General features: G+C 42.0%; 1 protein-coding gene across 1 annotated transcript in view; it reads left to right on the top strand.

Annotated features, from left to right (window-relative positions):
• TTLL7 (tubulin tyrosine ligase like 7) overlaps window positions 1–17,023 on the top strand; it is a 67,791-nt gene extending 50,768 nt beyond the window's left edge. Inside the window, exons 19-20 of the mRNA XM_015419389.1 lie at window positions 3,317–3,490; window positions 16,791–17,023. Of these exons, the coding sequence (XP_015274875.1) occupies window positions 3,317–3,490; window positions 16,791–16,905 (289 nt within the window). The 3' untranslated portion in view covers window positions 16,906–17,023. The remainder of the gene's footprint in view (window positions 1–3,316; window positions 3,491–16,790) is intronic.
• Window positions 17,024–19,096: the final 2,073 nt, after the last annotated feature.

Here is a 19,096-nt window from a genome sequence, read left to right as displayed (position 1 = left end):
TTGCACTGCCATGGCTGCCGCTCCAGGAGTACTTCCAGAGTTTGACCCCACTCACCCAGAGGCCTGGGTAGGATGCCTGAAGCACTTTGTGGAGTTCCAGGGAATCGAGGTTGCCACCAAGAAGAAGGCACTGCTGCTCAGCTCTTGTGGAATTGCCACCCTGGAGCTAGCCCAGGGCCTCATCGCACCAACCACGTTGTAGCTCACCACTTTCAATGGTCTCATCACGGCGCTCACCAACCACTTCACGCCCCAGCCCACCTGACTGGCTCACCACCTCGATTTCTTCAAGGGGAATCAGAGGCCCAACAAATTGGCCTCTGACTATGTCACTGCCCTGCGCCGACTGGCTCTTTGATGCGAGTTCCAGAACATTGAAGAAGCCCTCCTCGACTGTTTCATGTTCAAGCTCTGGGATGAGAAGCGCCATCGCAAGCTCATCGGCCAAGAGGACACAAACGTCCCAAAGGCAGTTCGGGAGGCTGTGGCATTCGAGAAGTCCTGGGAGGTTGGCGACCAGAAGACTGACCACCATGCTGCCGCAGTGCACCAGGCCACCATTTCCTCAGCCTCCAACTTGTCCAACAGTGAGGAGGTTCCGTGGATGCATCGCCCAGCCCACCACAGCACTCAAACACCTGCCACAGCTTGCACCGGTGAACCTGCCACCTTGACACCCTGTACCAGCTGCGGGAAGCCACATGAGCAGAGATCCTGCCATTTCCGAGATGCCACGTGTCAAAGCTGTGGAAAGCATATTGTCCGCGCCTGCCATTCCAAGGGGACCTGGAGGTGACAGTCCACCCATCTTGAGTCTGCGCATGCCACGGAACTACATATCACCTATGTCCAGCCGCACCAGGTACTTCACTTGCCCCCGGACACCCCTGATAAAATCAAAGTGACCATTTTAATTGAGGGAGCCCCTTGCACTATGGAGCTAGACACAGGGTCCTCTATTTCCATAATCTTGGAGGACACCTTCCGTAGGCTCTGCCCGAATGGAGGCCCTCGCCTTAGTCTAGCCAGTTTTGGGACATTTCAGGTGCAGTACTGGAATTTTGAAGGGCTCTTGGACTTGCTGGTAGTGGGAGGCAATTGCATGAATTTACTGGGACTAGCATGGTTCGCGCCCTTGGGGTTCCAATTCACAGGGGTGCACCATATTGTTCAAGAAGACTTTCAGCGGGTGTGCGACAAGTTCCTGGCCATCTTTGATGGGACACTCGGTCACTCGTTTTTGCATGCTATTTAAACAGGGCTGTTGCCCTGAGGTTTCAGTCTTGTATCTGCTGAATCACTTAATAAAGTAGAGCTGTTCACTGCAATGTGTCTTGAACCTAGTATTTAACGCAAGGTAGTTGTGAGGACACAGTGCAGCAATGCCATAAATGCTACCCTGAGCTCTTTGGAGGATATTTGGGATAGAAATGTGATTGTGATGTTTCTTTTTAATTTTGGGGAAAACTATGAATTTTTGTAAGCCTTCTGTGTTTCTGTGAAGTTTAGGTGTAATCTATCCAATGCCTTTCTGGCATGGCTGTTCTCCAGTTATTGATTTCCACATTATATTGGTACCGTGAGCAAATTGCGTATCATGTGAATTAACTGGAACACATGGGTAGCTCATTCACCAGCACTCATTCAGTGCTTTGTGCCTCCTTGTGCATAGTGCTGCAATTTGTTTAACAAGACTTTGCACACACACACCCCAATTTTGCTTTTACAGAAGACAATTGCTGAAACCCCAGCTTCAAGGGGGTAGATCAATGTTGGGGGAAGAGGAGTTGGGGGAAGAGGAGAACCGTTCTCTCACCCCCACCTCCTAATCAAATTCACATTCTGATCGTTGTCACTTTTGGTTTAATTTAAAGATGCAGGGAATGAAAACTCTGTTCTTAGCATCATTTGTGACAATGTCCTTACATCCATTTAGATATGTGGATCAGCTCTGTTGCTTGGCTCACTCAGACATTGATAAACAATTCTTGAAGGAGCTGGTTCCTTCAAGAGCAACACAGCTCTTTGGCAAAGACAAACAAGATTTTGCTGCTGTGATGTTTCCACTTCTAAAAAAAAACCTTCAGGAAACAAGTACCTCGAAATGACATTTCAACTTTGTCTCTGTATTTTGATATGTTGAACACCTCTCTCCATTTTCAAGTTGTTTAATATTGTCTGGTGTAGCTCATGATTTTGTTTTTGATGCTGGTAGATTTCTGGCTTCACTATAGAGAGTTAAATGAAACAGCATTCAGATCAGCAGGACAGAAGAAACCAGTTTAGCTGTAAAGCTGCCCCATGCCTTCCAGGTCAATCTCCAGTCCCTTCCAAGTCCGTTGTAACATACCACAATTTACAGATCAGAAAAAAGCAAGCAAGTCCCTTGAGAATACGCACACTATAACCTTGAAATATATCCTGGGCAGAAATTCTGTTTTTGACTCCAGATAAGATGATCAGCTCAAATTGTGAGCGTGACTAAAACTCATCCATGGCCACCCAGCAGCCCTTCCACTGAGTTTAGAAAGCACTGTTGTACTATGTTGAAATGCTGGGAAGGAATGCATTGTGTTATCTTATGAAAGAAACAAAGCAGACAGAGTTATACCGTTTATTAGAACAACACACTGGAATTCTGTTGGTAAAAACAGAATTCAAGTTTTGAAAAACAGTAAAAAAAAATAGATGCATTCACCACAGTCTTTGTATTACTTAGCATTCTCTTTTGCTATCTGAAGTTTTTCTAGTGAGAAATATGTATAGATATAATATGTTGGATACTCAGTACTGGGAACCAAACTAACAGCAGTTATATCTGCCAGATGCATGACTTTGGGGCTCTTATATTCTGATAACACATCTTTGTTCCTTTCTTTCATGATTGATGTAAGTTTTTCAATATGAAAGCCTATATTCTGGTAATGCCTTCATTTATTTGTTGGTTTGGCACTATAGTTTCAGGGGGTTGCTTGAACCTTGGTCAGTGTCATTTTGTATTATACTCCCTTTGGAAGGATATTAGTACGGCTTTTTGGGGGGTGTTAAACATAAACAATTGTGCCATAGAGGCACTTAGGCACTCAGTGAATAACTGTTTACAGGCCTCTTCAAATATGAAGATTAACTTCTTAATTTGTGTTTTTATATTTCCCAGCAGCCAGTGAAATATGGTTGGCATTTTTCTGTAAATGGGCAAGGTCGTACATTATTTCTCTTACTTCTCCATGGCAAAGTCTCTCATGTAGAGCAGTAAAGCTTTTAGATTGCATTTGTGACAGAAAACATGAGGTCATGTCTGTTTCCATGCCAACAGGAACTCCTGGGAGACAATATTCAGTAAAAGCACAGAAGCAGTGACTGCCGATCAACTCCAGTGCTGCCAGCGAATAGTAGAGCTTTGTAAACAGTGCCTGCTAGTGGTTTACAAATACTCCACAGATTCTAGAGGATCCCTCACTGGAATTAACCCTGACTGGGATGATACCAGGTATATATTGCATCCATTGTGACTTCCCTTATTCTATCACCCACCTCACAGGGTGTCTGTTGTGAGGAGGGGAAGGGAAAGGAGTTTGTAAGCCGCTCTGAGACACCTTTGGGTAGTGAAGGGCGGGGTATAAATCCAATCTCTTCTCTTCTTCTGTTATCATTAAGAGAAATGCAGAACTGAAAGGGTTTGGTTCTACCACTGTCCTTGGGTGTTTTGTTTTTGGAGGCTCAAGTTGCAGAACACACCAAAATAAATGTTTTTTTTAAATTAAAAAGCAACAGTCACTTTGACCCAATTCAGCAGTCCTGTGCTCGCATACTTCTGCAGATACAGTGAAATGGAATAGTCCATACATATAAGCAGAGGGTGAGCAGCAAATTAGCATACAACTTAATAAAGATGTTTAACAGATTCAAGGACCAAACAGGAATAACAAGCTTAGTTTATGTGGCTATCATTTATTTGGGTTTAATTCTGGTGGAAAACATAGTGAAGGAAATAAATATATCAAAACTGAAGATTGAGGGGCAGATGTACTCTTCTTAATTGTGGAATGCTGAGACCCTGCCATTATGCTCTTCCTCCTCTAAAGCATGGAGGTGACCTTACAGCCTCCGTGAGGTTGGGCCTCTGGCTGTGTATTGTATTTCCTCTGTCCCCAGACCAGATAAATACATTCCAATCAGCCATTCCAAATTACATTACATTCTACTATTCATTACATTACATTGCAATCTACTATTCCAATCCAGTATTCCAAATAAGAAATAAAATATAATAAAGAGGGAGTATAGCTCTTCTGGGGGATTTGTGAGAATACAGCTATTAAAGAGTGAATGAGGTTAGCATATGTAGTGAGATAAGAAACCAGTATCCCTGTTAAATCCTGGGGGTTCCATTGTTCTGAATGTTGTAATAACTTGTAACTCAGCAATTTCCCTTTCTAGTCTGCTCCTGAAGTTCCTTTGCAATAAAACAGCTACGCTGAGATCACCCATTGAATGTCCTGGAAGACTGAACTGTTCTCCTACAGGTTTCTCAGTCTTGTGCTTCTTGAGAACCAAAGGGCATTGTTGGCATTTAATGGCATATACAATGTTAAAAGATGAACAAGTGAATGAGCCTGAGATGGCATGTTCAGTGTTGTTAGGTGCAGTGATCACGTTATTTAGGTGTATATGGCAGCAAAGTTGGCATCTGGGTTTATTGCAAGCTCTGGTACCAGTATCCAAGTTCGATGTTATATTATTGTGGGTGAGTTGTTTAAGATTGGGGGGGGCTGTCTGTGTGCAAGATAAGGTCTGCCCCCCCCCCAGTGCTTGTGAAAGAGAACTGTCATTATTGAGTAGAGGTTGTAAGTCGATGATGCGTTGAACTGTTTTGAGTTGAGGGCTGTATGTGACTATTAGTGGTGTTCTGTTATTGTCTCTTTTGGGCCTGCCTTGTAACAGGCATTCTCTGGGTATCATTCTGGCTTAGTTGATCTGGTTCGTGACTTCATAGAGTAGCTATTTTAGTTCTAAAAAGGTTTGTTGTAGATCCCTCAGGTGAGAATCTCTCTCTGTAGGATTGGAACTGATGCGGTTGTAGGGTAGATCTTGGCTGTAGAGAATAGATTGTTTGGTATGTTTAGGATGGTAGCTGGATGCATGTAGATATGTTTGTCGATAAGTGGATTTCCAGTATAAGGTAGTTTCTATGCATCCATCATGTACTTGTACCGTGGTGTCCAGAAAATGTATTTCTTGCATAGATTGGTTCATTGTCAGGTTGATGGTAAGATGAAAGTTGTTGAACACCAGGTGGAATTTGTCCAGGGCTTCTTTACTGTATGTCCTCCCAATAAAGATTTAATCAATGTAACGTAGGTATAGGAGAGACATAAGTGGGCAGGAGTTTAGGAAGCATTGCTCCAGGTCAGCCATGAAAATGTTAGCAGACTGTGGTACCATGCAGGTGCCCGTGGCTGTACCATTAATCTCAAGGTACATGGATCACTGCCTTGTCGTGGCGAGGGGGCTTGCGTAGTTCAATGAAGCTGTGGGCTATGCCGTGAAGGGCCACCCAAGACGGACAGGCCACAGCAGAGAACTCAGACCAAGAGTGATCCACCTGGAGAAGGAAATGGCAACCCACTTCAGTATGTTTGCCAAGAAAACCCCATGGACAGTATTAAAAGGCTAAAAAATATGACGCCGGAAGATGAGCCCCTCAGGTCAGAAGGTGTCCAATATGCTACTGAGGAAGAGCAGAGGGCAAGTACAAGTAACCCCAGAAAGAGTGAAGCGGCTGGGCCAAAGCCAAAAGGACGCTCAGTTGTGGATGTGTCTGATGGTGAAAGGAAAGTCCGATGCTGCAAAGAACAATATTGCATAGGAACCTGGAATGTAAGATCTATGAATCAAGGTAAGCTTGACGTGGTCAAAAATGAGATGGCAAGACTGAACATCGATATCTTAGGAATCAGTGAACTTAAGTGGACAGGAATGGGCGAATTCAACTCAGAAGACCATTATATCTACTACTGTGGCCAGGAATCTCGTAGAAAAAATGGTGTGGCCTTTATAGTCAACAAGAGAGTGCAAAAGGCAGTACTGGGATACAATCTCAAAAATGACAGAATGATTTCTGTCCGATTCCAAGGCAAACCATTCAACATCACAGTAATCCAAGTCTATGCCCCAACCACTGATGCAGAAGAGGCTGAAGTGGACCGGTTCTATGAAGACCTACAACACCTCCTAGAACTAACACCAAAAAATGATGTCCTCATCATCATAGGGGACTGGAATGCTAAAGTAGGAAGTCAAAAGGTAACTGGAATAACAGACAAGTTTGGCCTTGGAAAGCAAAATGAAGCAGGGCAAAGGTTAACAGAGTTTTGTCAAGAGAACACACTGGTCATAGCGAACACCCTTTTCCAACAACCTAAGAGGCGACTCTACACATGGACATCACCAGATGGGCAACACCGAAATCAGATTGACTATATAATTTGCAGTCAAAGATGGAGAAGCTCTATCCAGTCAGTAAAAACAAGACCTGGAGCTGACTGTGGTTCAGATCATGAGCTACTCATTGCAAAATTCAGACTTAAACTGAAGAAAATCGGGAAAACCACGAGGCCATTCAGGTTTGACCTAGATCGCATCCCTGATGAATATACAGTAGAGGTGAAGAATAGATTCAAGGGTCTGGATTTGATAGATAGAGTGCCTGAAGAACTATGGACAGAGGTTCGTGACATCGTACAGGAGGCAGCAATCACCACCATCCCAAAGAAAAAGAAATGTAAGAAAGCAAAGTGGCTTTCTGATGAGGCTTTACAAATAGCAGAGGAAAGAAGGAAAGCGAAAGGCAAAGGCGAAAAGGAAAGATTTACCCAACTGAACGCAGATTTCCAGAGAACAGCAAGGAGAGATAAGGAGGCCTTCCTGAATGAACAGTGCAAAGTAATAGAAGAAAACAATAGAATGGGAAGGACTAGAGATCTCTTCAAGAAAATTGGAGAAATCAAGGGAGCGTTCCATGCAAAGCTGGCCATGATAAAGGACAAAAACGGTAGGGACCTAACAGAAGCAGAAGAGATTAGGAAAAGATGGCAAGAATACACAGAAGAACTATACAAGAAAGACCTCGATGTCCTTGACAACCACGACGGTATAATCACTGACCTCGAGCCAGACATCCTGGAATGTGAAGTTAAATGGGCCTTAGAAAGCATTGCTAACAACAAAGCTAGTGGAGGTGATGGTATTCCAGCTGAGCTATTCAAAGTCTTAGAAGATGATGCTGTTAAAGTGCTGCACTCCATTTGCCAGCAAATTTGGAAAACGCAACAGTGGCCACAGGATTGGAAAAGATCAGTATACATTCCAATCCCAAAGAAGGGCAATGCCAAGGAATGTTCAAACTATCGCACAATTGCACTCATATCACATGCTAGCAAGGTCATGCTCAAGATCCTACAAGCTAGGCTTCAACAGTACGTGGATAGAGAACTACCAGAAGTACAAGCTGGGTTTCGAAGAGGTAGAGGAACTAGAGATCAAATTGCCAACATTCGCTGGATTATGGAGAAAGCAAGAGAGTACCAGAAAAATATCTACTTCTGCTTCATTGACTATGCTAAAGCTTTTGACTGTGTGGATCACAACAAACTATGGCAGGTCCTTAAAGAGATGGGAGTACCAGACCACCTCACATGTCTCTTGAGAAACCTGTATAAGGGCCAAGAAGCGACAGTTAGAACTGGATATGGAACAACTGATTGGTTTAGCATAGGAAAAGGAGTACGACAAGGATGTATATTGTCGCCTTGCTTATTTAATATATATGCAGAGTACATCATGCGAAATGCTGGCCTGGATGAATCACAAGCGGGAATTAAGATTGCTGGGGAAAAGATCAACAACCTCAGATATGCAGATGATACCACTCTAATGGCTGAAAGTGAAAAGGATCTAAAGAGCCTCTTGCTCAGAGTAAAAGAGGAGAGCGCAAAAGTGGGCTTGAAGCTCAACATCAAAAAAACTAAGATCATGGCATCCGGCCCCATCACTCCTTGGCAAATAGAAGGGGATGTCGTGGAAGTAGTGACAGACTTCACGTTCCTGGGATCCCAGATCACCGCAGACTGTGACAGCAGCCATGAAATTAAAAGATGCCTGCTCCTTGGGAGGAAAGCAATGGCGAACCTAAACAGCATGATAAAAAGTAGAGACATCACCCTGCCAACAAAAGTCCGCATGGTCAAAGCAATGGTATTCCCAGTAGTCATGTATGGCTGTGAGAGTTGGACTATAAGGAAGGCCGAGCGTCGAAGAATAGATTCTTTTGAACTATGGTGCTGGAGAAGACTCTTGAGAGTCCCTTGGACTGCAAGAAGAACAAATCAGTCAATCCTAAAAGAAATCAACGCTGACTGCTCCCTGGAAGGCCAGATAATGAAACTGAAGCTCAAATACTTTGGCCACCAAATGAGAAGGGAGCACTCACTGGAGAAGACTCTGATGCTGGGAAAGATTGAAGGTCAAAGAAGACGGGGACGGCAAAGGATGAGATGGTTAGACAGTGTCATAGATGCAACGAACATGAAATTGAGCACACTTCAGAGGACGGCGGAAGACCGGAAGGCCTGGCAGGAGCTGATCCATGGGGTCGCGAAGAGTCGGACTCGACTGTGCGACTGAACAACAAGTTGTTACCAGATTTGAAGTAGTTATGGGTGAGAACTAAATGGCAGAGTTTGGTGGCAACATCAACGGTGGTGTCAGAAATCATGTTTCTTTTGGCTTGTAATCCATATTTATGTAGGATGTTGGTTTACTGAGTTTCCACATCCGTGGTGGCCGAAATAGTATTCTCTGGAAGGCTATTCAAAGATTTCCTGAGGAAATCAGTGGTGTCGCAACTTGTAGGCCAAGAGGCCAAATGGCCATGGACATTTCCATATTGTGCTCAAACATATACATAAGAGCAGTGATTGCTGATATTTACACAGTGAGATCCAGTGTTCAGCTGACAGATGTGGAGTTTTGCTGTGTTCCCCCCCATTACTGATTTCTGGGGTCATGGGACCCATATATACCAACAGCCATGTAGGCTGGAGAAGATTCAGAAAGGAGGGGGAAGAAGAAAACAGGGATGCCCTCCCATTGACAACTCTGCCGAGTCCAGCAAGAGACTTCTTAGCTTTACTATGGTGGTTTAAAACAAGTAGCTTTGAGAAGAACCCATTTTCTTGACTGAGGCTAAATATACTTAAACAGTGGTAAACTCTAATTCTGCAACTCTCGTGCAGGAGCCTTCCCCTGAAGTTCTTTCGCTGAAGAATCGTGGATGAATGGAATAAGATGGCATCCTTTTTTAACTATATGTAGAGTTTATCTCTTCAACCCACCCCCCAGTATTTCCACCCACTCACACAGCTGCCTTAAGCTTCAGCATCGCTTTTCAAATATTACATCTGAAGCTGTGGCTGTAAAAGGAAGCAGAGCATGCACAAAATACTGTGGTGGTGTCAAAATAAAGTTCTGGGAGTCCTACTGATGTAAAGGGCAGCACAGGCTATGGCATCTGAAACTACAGAGGAATAGTGGTTTGTGCTGAAATGGAGAATTAAATCTTATTTTGCCTTTCTCCTGCCCTGACTGTTTGTCCCAAAGGCTCCCGCAGACTGCAGTTTTAGTTCTCGTGGGTAACTGTTACTATTCCTTCCGTTCCTATGGATTACATCTATTGGCTGAACAGGAATGCAAACAGGAATCCAAAAACATTTAACTAAACCAGATATTTTAGAACTGTAGATAATTGGTGGTGGACCAGTTCTGTGTATATAAAGGGGTTACGTGATGAACAGCAAATGAATTTCACAGAGCAGTCTAACACAAATTAATACCAGCTGGAAAAATAAGTTAATTGGTAGAACCATGGTAACTATACTGCAAAATGAGCCTTGTGTACTATTAATATATAAAAGCAGAATGGTAATATTTTCTGATTGTTAACCAAAATTAGGTTGTTCTTAACTTTTAATTATGTGTATTAAAGTGAATTACTTCAATTGAAAATGGTGTGAACAAACCAAACAAATCAGTCTTTTAAACTTCAGTTAAGCATAATCTTTTGGCAAAAAGATTGAAAAGACCCAGAGATGTATAAGTTCCAGAAATTTCCTTTTTTTAATAATATATTTTATTGGCTTTCAGAAAAAAATAAAAAGGGAGAGTTATACATCTCCACAGTGTCTGCTTAAATCTCTCATACATAGCTTAATTCCTAGATTACCTGAAATTTTACCTCATCTTAAACGGACTGCTTAGCAACACTATGTAATAAAACAAAATACAGAATTTATACAGTTTCTTTCATCTATTCAGCACCTATACATTCTAGTATCATTTCTACTAGGCATAATCTAAAAATTAAGTTACATATCTTCATGCCTATCGTCTTTAACTAAAAAAATAATATATAATTTCCTTGTTTATCATATTTCGTGGTAAATACCTGTTTTCCTATTTAATATATATCTATTTTTAAACATTTCTAATATATATATCAAAGTTGATCATATTCATCATCCTTAGAGAAGATGATCAACATCTATAAATAGAGGATGAAAAAGGAAAGGCTATAGTTTTTCAAACAAATTTTTAAGGATTTCAATCCACATACATATCCAATATAATAGCTCTTAATGGGTTTCAACTTAAATCATTATATTACTTCCTCAATCCTTACTTGTTTGGGAGATTTAAAGGGCGTTTAAAAGCTATAGATCGTAGAATCTTGGTTGTTGCATACTTGGTTACTCATGGTATGAGTGATATCATCATTGATGCTATGATGAGATTTGGGACTCTCTTTTGTGAGTGTAGAACAGCTTCTGCAGTCATGGCTCCATGACTGTGCACCTTTGTGGCTCGGCTTTGGGACGATCCTGAACTGCCAGCCACTTGCCGCCGCTCGCGGGGCACAGGATCAAGTCGTCTGCAACTGACCCTCCAAGAGAGTCAGTGGGACCTCAGGAGTCCCCAGAGGTCCCCTAAAAACCACGAAGAGTCAGCGATTCTCGGGAGCTCCCTAAGAGATCGTCTGTTCTGCTGCTTCGTAACCTGGAAGTTCTATAAGTTCCAGAAATTTCCGAACTCATGGAGAAAAACCTTCAGGAAACAAATGCCAGAATTTGGGGGATTGAAATGCATGCAATACTGGTTTCATTATGATAAAGCAAATTTTATGAGCATATCCAGCAGTCTGCTTCCACACAGAGACCATTCTTTGTGTAAACCCACGCATTGAGCCTTTCAGACAGAATGGCGATCATGTGTACCAGGAGAATTGTATGTAGTGCATTCTCCCTGTCAATGTGGTCAAATGTATAGTCTGAAAAGGGCTACAGCATCAAAGGTTTATATATTATGGCTTGTGAAGATGCAGATTTTTGCTATCTAACCCTCCCCCAACACTTGCCAACAAAGGTTTTCCCACATCCGGTGTTCCCCAGCAGCCCCCTAAGACCTTGGAAAAGGTGGTGGTGGGACTCTCATAAGCCTTGTGGACAAAGTGTCACAAGTACGGGGGGGGGGGAATGAAGTGAAGGGGGACGAATTAGATGACATCATTGGCACTTTCATTTTGCACCTATGAAGTCTTTTGATTCAGTAGAAACTCTGCTGGTAGAAGAGTGTGGGGAGGTAATGTCACCCAGTTTACTCTCCATACTTCAGCCCGTATTGCCATGGTGTTTGTCTAGAGGTTTTCCAGCTCCCAGCATCAGCTTTGTAAGACACCTGAGAGGCCTTCTGGGGGAACACAAGGAGGTGGGGTGGAAAAGGTTTGTGGTTTTGCTTGAAGTTCATAGGATAAAGCTGTAACAACCATGGGGAACGCTAACAACATGAAACCCATATGAGTCGGACTCGATTGTGCGACTGAACAACAACAAAAAATAAATTGTTCAGAATTTTTCAAAGTAATTACCATCACGTTGCTGTATTCTAACTAGAATCAGATTTTGAATGATCACTAGTTTCCATTTCTGAATGTTTGTTTTTATTTGTGTGGAGAAGCGAAGTTTTGCATGGATTGAAGCAAGCATCTCTCCTCTTTCACATGTAAGCCCTTTTCTCAAGTTGGTATATATATTTCCACACATAGCCCAGTTTCTTTCACTTGTTGCAGGATTCTAATCAAGCAAGGGTATCCGAGTGATGTATGTTTACAGTTTATAGGAATTATAATTATGTAATGTCACAGCTTTCTCTTATATTGTTACATGCTAATAGAAAGCATTGTGAAGATGTAAAGAGAAGCTGAAATTATATGAAATCTTGATATAAAAAGAATTTTGCTCATCATTCCAAGAGAAATATTTCATGGGAGGTGTGTTTTTCAATTTTGGGGGAAAATTCCAGTTTTCCATGTGAAAAATAGTCTGGGGTAGAGAAATGAAACTGTGTACTCCATTCTTTTTCCCACACACAAAGCAGGTATTCCATCTCTGAATAGGTCTATTAATTTCTGCCTGGCTAAACCCGATAAAATTGTTCTATGGCAATAGATTTCTTAAAACAACCTTTCTTTTTAATGGAGAGATCCTTTTCTTTTGATACAACTCAGATTTTTACATGTGACCAGCAATACTGAATAGGATCTTTCCATTGACTGTTTTGTTATTTAATGACATTTAAATGTACCCTTAGGCATTGGCACTGCCATTTTACACAATTGGTCTGGTAGGAAGGAAACCCTAACTCCACACAGGATCACAGTAGTCTAGAACAGATCTGTTTGCTATAAATTCATGGAAAGTCTTTGAAGGCAGCAATCTGACTTTATCATATGCTGTCAAGGCATTGCCTAGTAATTCTGTAGGACTAATCGTAATGGCTGTTTCAGAGTGTGCTCCATCTTCATTAATCAATGGAGTTCCATGCAATGATGTAACGTTTTTCAAACAGTACACTCTATTATGTGCTGTAGCTATAATCAATTCCAGCATTATGCATTGCTTGTTTCACATTTCCATTTAGTGTAGGTGTTGCTTTTTATGTACTTTTTAGAACATTTATCTAATAACTGCAAGTAATTATAGTACATCCGTAATGGGAGATAGATTAAAGGGTGATTATTAGATGATTCATGATAAATTATTGTTTGTGGGATTTCATTCAAGTTCTGCTTCTGCTTATTGCCTGCTTATTAGGCAAATAAATCAGAGAGTCGTTGATAAATGGTGAATGAGTAGTTTGCTAAAATCATGGTAATGAGGCAATGGTGATGTCACAGCTTCATTAAATAACAGTCTAGTGTAGTCTGATCTACCAATATTTTGTTAATGCCTTCGCTTGTGTTCAGGTAGGCTTGTTTTGAGGAATGGAAACTGCTAGGCCTTAAGAGCTGCACCTTCCCTAGGGTCTGATCCTGTAGCAGCACAAGCAAGGGGCTGGAAGCCTGTTTGCCCTTTAAAATGAATAAGGGAGATGTGCATTTTGGTACTGGGGAAGAGGTGGACTTTTGAATTATAAGGCTATTGTTACTTCTTTTTCTTCTTAGTGCGTAGCATAGATATTTTTTTAAATGCTCACCTTTGAGTGGCAGCAGTCCAATGTTGCAGATGTGTAGTGGAGATGGAGGCAAAGAGGAGTGTTGTTTGTAATAATGTCCTAGACGTTATGAAAGTTTCATAGCCACGTTGTGTCCCTCAGTCACAATAACATTCGGCGTACTCGTCAGGAAGGAAAAAACTGGTATTTTCTTTAAGAAACCCACATTGTGTCATTTGAGTGTTGGGGATAAGATACTTTCCCACTGTACTGGTGTCACCTAGAGAAAACACTGCTTCATTCACTGCAATATCAACAATGAAAGGGTTAGTAATATGTGGTGAACTCTCAAAGCCATCATTACCAACCATTAGTTTTGAAAATGGAAAAGCTGAAGCATTTTACAAGCATTTCTAGAATAGAGAAGGGTTTAGGTAAAACTGTTTCAGATGGGCAAGTTTTACTGTATAGGCTCGATTAGTCAGATATCTGAAGGAGTTCATCTTTGTGTACTTGTTGACACTGACTCTTCCCAAAAACTAGACAGCACGTATAGACTAACCTAAAGTGGCATGGCTAAAGGTGTGTGAACTTGTATTCAGCCAGCACTAACAAATAGCCAGTGTGGTGTAGTGATTAAGGGTGTCAGACTAGGCCCTGACCTGGATAGCCCAGGCAAGCCTAATACCATCAGATCTTGGAAGCTAAGCTGGGCCAACCCTGGCAAGTAATTGGAAGGGAGACCTCCAAGGAATACCAGGGCTCAGGATGCAGAGGCAGGCTATCAAGCCAACTCTGAAACATCCAAACCCCACTAGGGGTCACCAGAAGTCACCATGACTTCCAGGCATGCAAGAACAAACGCACACAGAGAGAGAAAACCACAAAAAAGGGTGTCAGACTAGGACCTAGAAGACCCAGGTTCAAATCCCTACTCTGTGCCTGACTCCAGCAAGCTTCCATGCCACTCTCAGCCTGACCTACCTCACATGGTTGTTGTGAGGATAGACTGGAAGAACGGAGAAGGATTCCCCATTGGGGAGGCAGGGGGGTATAAACAAAATCAATGACAGTTGACAAAATGAAAGTCAAATGATGGAGGTAGGCTGATGCTGTATTTATTCACCAAACACGTTTACCATGTCTTTAAAGAATCCTCTCCGTATGGCGGGGGGGATGAGGGGACGTTCTGGGAGTGGGAAGTGATGTTGCCCCCCATTCCCCCCAAGTAGTGATGTCACACACAATGTGCCTGCATCATCCAGAAGTCCCGTTGGCATGTCAGGGGTGACATTCTGGATTTTGGGCTGACAGTCGGGACGTCCTGGTCGAGGTTCGGAAAAGGCGGAAGAACTTCTCGGCTACAAAAATCCCTGCAGTGGATGTTTCCGGCCAGGCGGTGGCAGTGTGGCGATTTGACATACGGGTCCTGAAGCCTGGTTGACAAGAAGCCGTTCGGAAAATGACTGAACCAAGCCAGAAGACATTTACACCGTTCAGTGACAGCGTGTGCAATTAAATGAATATATGATGTCTTCCCTGTCCCCTATGAACATTGTTAGTCCCCTGTCTAAAATGTGTAACTGTATATCGCTTTGAGCCCACTGGGGAAAGCGATTAATAAATTGAAAGTACTACTACTACTACTACTACTACTACTACTACTACTACTATTACTATTAAAATTGGCATCAAACCATAGAGTTTTGCCCAGAATCCATTCAGGGCGTCACCCCCTGATGTTGCTGATGTGTTGAAGTCACTTCCGAGTGACGCAGGCACATTGTGTGTGATGTCGCTCTTGGGGGTGGGGGTTCCCTCCTGCCGGCCAGTTGCATAGCCATAGGCTCTTCCTCTTATTTCCCCCTCCATTGGGGTGATGGTGCTGTGGGCTGTTGGGAGCCCACCCAGGCCAGGGCTGCTGTCCCAGATGCCCTGTGGCTAAGATTCACCACTGCTGTTTTGGTTCAGTCATTTATAGAATGTCTTTTTCAAGGTGTTTTACCTGAAAGTTAGTCAGCTGTGGTCAGTCCACTCAGGCATCTTCTCCAAGGTCCATTTTCCAACTCCACTTCCTCCAGTTTTTGTTCCTTCACTCCCTTGGGCTATGAGGCACTGGTTTCAAATGTTTGTTGTCAGCATTTGTGTGAGGTTTCAGTGGGCTTCACTTCCATAGCATGAGTGTTTGCTTAAACATAACTAAATTACTGATGATGTATTCATTTTTCTAAATGAGTGTTTGTGTATGGACATGTGGAAACATACCAAGATCCTGGAACTTGTTGCCTATTATTGTACATCTGTGATGTGACATAGGAGCAAGAAGGTGGCCAGTATCAAAAACATCCCATCTAATCATGATCCTGTAATCCCAGAGCAATAGTGAATGACCCATGGCATGTATTCCTTTGCCAGCCTCCCATGCAAAAGGTTGTGCACATACAAAGTATGGTCCAGAGAATCAGATCACCTTTAGATGTCACTGTATGACTTAACGTTACTTTGGAAGAGCTACCATGCATGTATGCGTATATGTAGCTATCAGCTTCCTTTCATTGGGAGTGTTTGTGCTGGGCAAGATCTGTTAGTTGTTTTCATTGATTTGTTAGTCCTTTAGATTATTGTTTTAAGTTGATAAGCCCCCCCCAATGGTCCGTATATGCATCCTGTGATAATTCAAAGAGGGGAAATGAAATCTCCTACCTGAACACTGAAAGGTAAGACAAGAACAGCAAGTGATATCTTGTAGATGTTTGCAGTTCCAGTATTAATTGGGATTGGGAGAAACTTGCTGGTCAGACTTTAACCTGCTGGTATGGATACAGAATATGAGTGGAATGTGGCATCACAGTGGAGAATGAGGTACATGTGTCACAGATCCGGTGAAGAAAGGATCTCCATGGAGATAAAGGAAACCAATTTGGCCTCAAAAATGTATATCTGTGCAACCGAAAGTCTGGCCATATCTATGACTATTTTACATGCATTTAGAAACTGCAGTTCACTGCTGAGATATACCTAACTTTCTTTGGATTAAAAAATATTACAACAAAATAATGCCTTTATTAGGAGGATCAGCTGGTAAAATGTATGTCTGTTCTAACAGGGCTCCCTGGGCTCCCTCCTCCCCCTGCTGAGTTAGTTTGTCCACAGATGGCAACATACTAATATTAGTTTTAAGTCATATTTACCTTATGTTTAAAATTGTGCCTTCCTTTCCCCCCCCCTTTCTAAATAATTTTTAGGTATTCACTGCCAGGACCTTTGCAGTTCATCATGAAACCTTCCTCCGGTTTTGGGTGTGGCTCGTCTGGAATGACTCGTTCCATTTTGTTTACACCTAGATACGACCATTCTTGAAGCAAATGGGAATGTCGCATATAATGGGCAATTTCTTTTATTTTTTCCTCAATGTGCGATGGAACTGAACATAGACACTGTTATATATTTATTACAGTATATAAAAAGTAGCTCAAAAACCTGCTGTAAACTCTTAACTTACTTCCTGGAAATGTAATAAATCTTATTAAAATGTTTACAGAGATATGTGAATGTCCAGATCTTGCTAGGTTTTTAAGTCATTCCTTCCTACTAAAAATATTATTTTTGCTGCAGAATCACTAAAATAGAATTAATCTGGGGATTCTATTACAGTGCTAACTTATTTTATAGGCACAATACCTTTGGACTTGAACTATTTATGCAAAGTGTACTGTTGTCCTAGGTACTGATGTGTCATCAGGATAAATGATGAAGACTGAATAAAGTAATAATTAACTACTATGTATGATGATTTCTATAGCACATCTAAAGAGAAACCTGTGAAAACCAAAATCTAATGTACCTTCTGGCATCTTTTTTAATATTAAGAAAATTATGAGAAACGTGTAATTTGTATTTTTCAGTAAGGGCATGCTAAAATATCTGTTGGTTTAAGTGAAGACAATCCACTGGGTAAATTATTCAGTACCGTCAGTTCTGACATAACAGTTTCTAGTTGGAGCCTTGTAATAAAAACAGATGGCAATGGTTAACATTGGTTCTTCCTTTGTCCTTCTTGTGTCTTGAGACTTTGGGTGCCTGCTGGGTCTGCTTGGCTATTTACAACTTTGTAGAAGTTATGCGTGTTTTCTGCTATTTAATGGACAAAGCAGGCCTCTTCCAGAAGTACTGTAATGCTACCGTATCGTCTCCAGATCTTATGAAATAATGTATTTGTTCAATGAGGCACACTTCCTTGTATTGTGAAGGGAATCCTCTGATGTGCAGCATTTTCTTTCAGAAACTATGAAAAATGGGTTCGGAAATGTAATTATCTAGTGGTTTATGGCATTTGTTTTTTGGTTAGGAAGAATTGGTTTTCCAGACAAAGAAACTGGTAAGAATGTGACATAGCTTTAAGGTGTTTGTGACAACACAAAGGAAGCAGCACGCATATGATCAGCGGTAGTTCTGTCATACCTCTTCAATTTTTACTGCTGTCAGCAAAGTCAAATGTTAGTTCTAGCTATATGAAGCAGCCTGATTTGTAATAGTCAGGACCAATGCTCCCTCTAAGCTGTGGAGTCTTGTGAGCAAAAATTCTACTTGGTGAGCTGCTAGCATTAAAGTTGTGAGCGAGCAGTTTGGCTACTGCATAAATTAGCTTGCTCCGGAGCCATCCTTCCTGAGCAGAGACAAAAATGGGTGAGCTGGAGGCTAAAAAACTGTGAGCTAGCTCACACTAACTCAGCTTAGAGGGAACACTGGTCAGGACACATGTTATGCTGGCTGTGGGAATGTCACCAAAAATGGGATCCCCGCACAAAACCACATTTTGTGCATATTTAGAATAGCTTACTGTGCAGATGGCCATCATGTAGAGAATCTCTGGAACCAGAACCAAGAGGAACATGGAATTGTTGTACAAGGATTCAAAACTCCACAGCAACCATTCAAATGTTGCAGCAAGGTATGTGGTTGGAGACCCTGCCACAGGGATGCCCCTTTCAGTGGCTTTCTTGTGGCTAGAGCAAAATGTTTCCAGTGTGGAGCCAATGATACTGCAATACTGGCTCTCCTCTGTTTGTACACCATCAAATTAGTTTAGTGACTAAATACACTGATTCCCAGATGGTGGACTGCAAAACATTAAGTCTTCAAAGAAGCATTTCATATGGATCACCAAACTTCTGAAAGTCAGAAGAGGCATAGATGGGAGGCCCTTCCCTTAGCGTGCATTATGTGTGTACAGGATGCTGCCATCAGTCAGGTGATAGCATGGATTATGGAGGAATCAAAACTTTGTTCAGGCTGTGTAGAACTAAGTGGCTAAAGAATATTACACTTATGACATGTAGCAGATATTGGGAAGACAATAGTGTGCAAGAACATTGGGCAACAGAAAAGAAAGGTAAGTCTTGAGACAGAGACAGTACTGCTGGTGTTTAATCTACCGCTAAGAGGGTTACTTTGTGCATATGTGTATGCATATGGTTAGAAAATGTCACATTATATAGAAAAATAATGAGGTGTAGGAGGAAGTGAAAAGGTATTAAAATATTCAAGGGAG

This window comes from Gekko japonicus, unplaced genomic scaffold (genome assembly GCF_001447785.1).
Source record: "Gekko japonicus isolate JY-2015 unplaced genomic scaffold, Gekko_japonicus_V1.1 scaffold494, whole genome shotgun sequence".
Taxonomy (NCBI): Eukaryota; Metazoa; Chordata; class Lepidosauria; order Squamata; family Gekkonidae; genus Gekko; species Gekko japonicus.
Note: the sequence above shows the minus strand (reverse complement) of the source record. Positions and strands in the feature narration are given on the sequence as shown.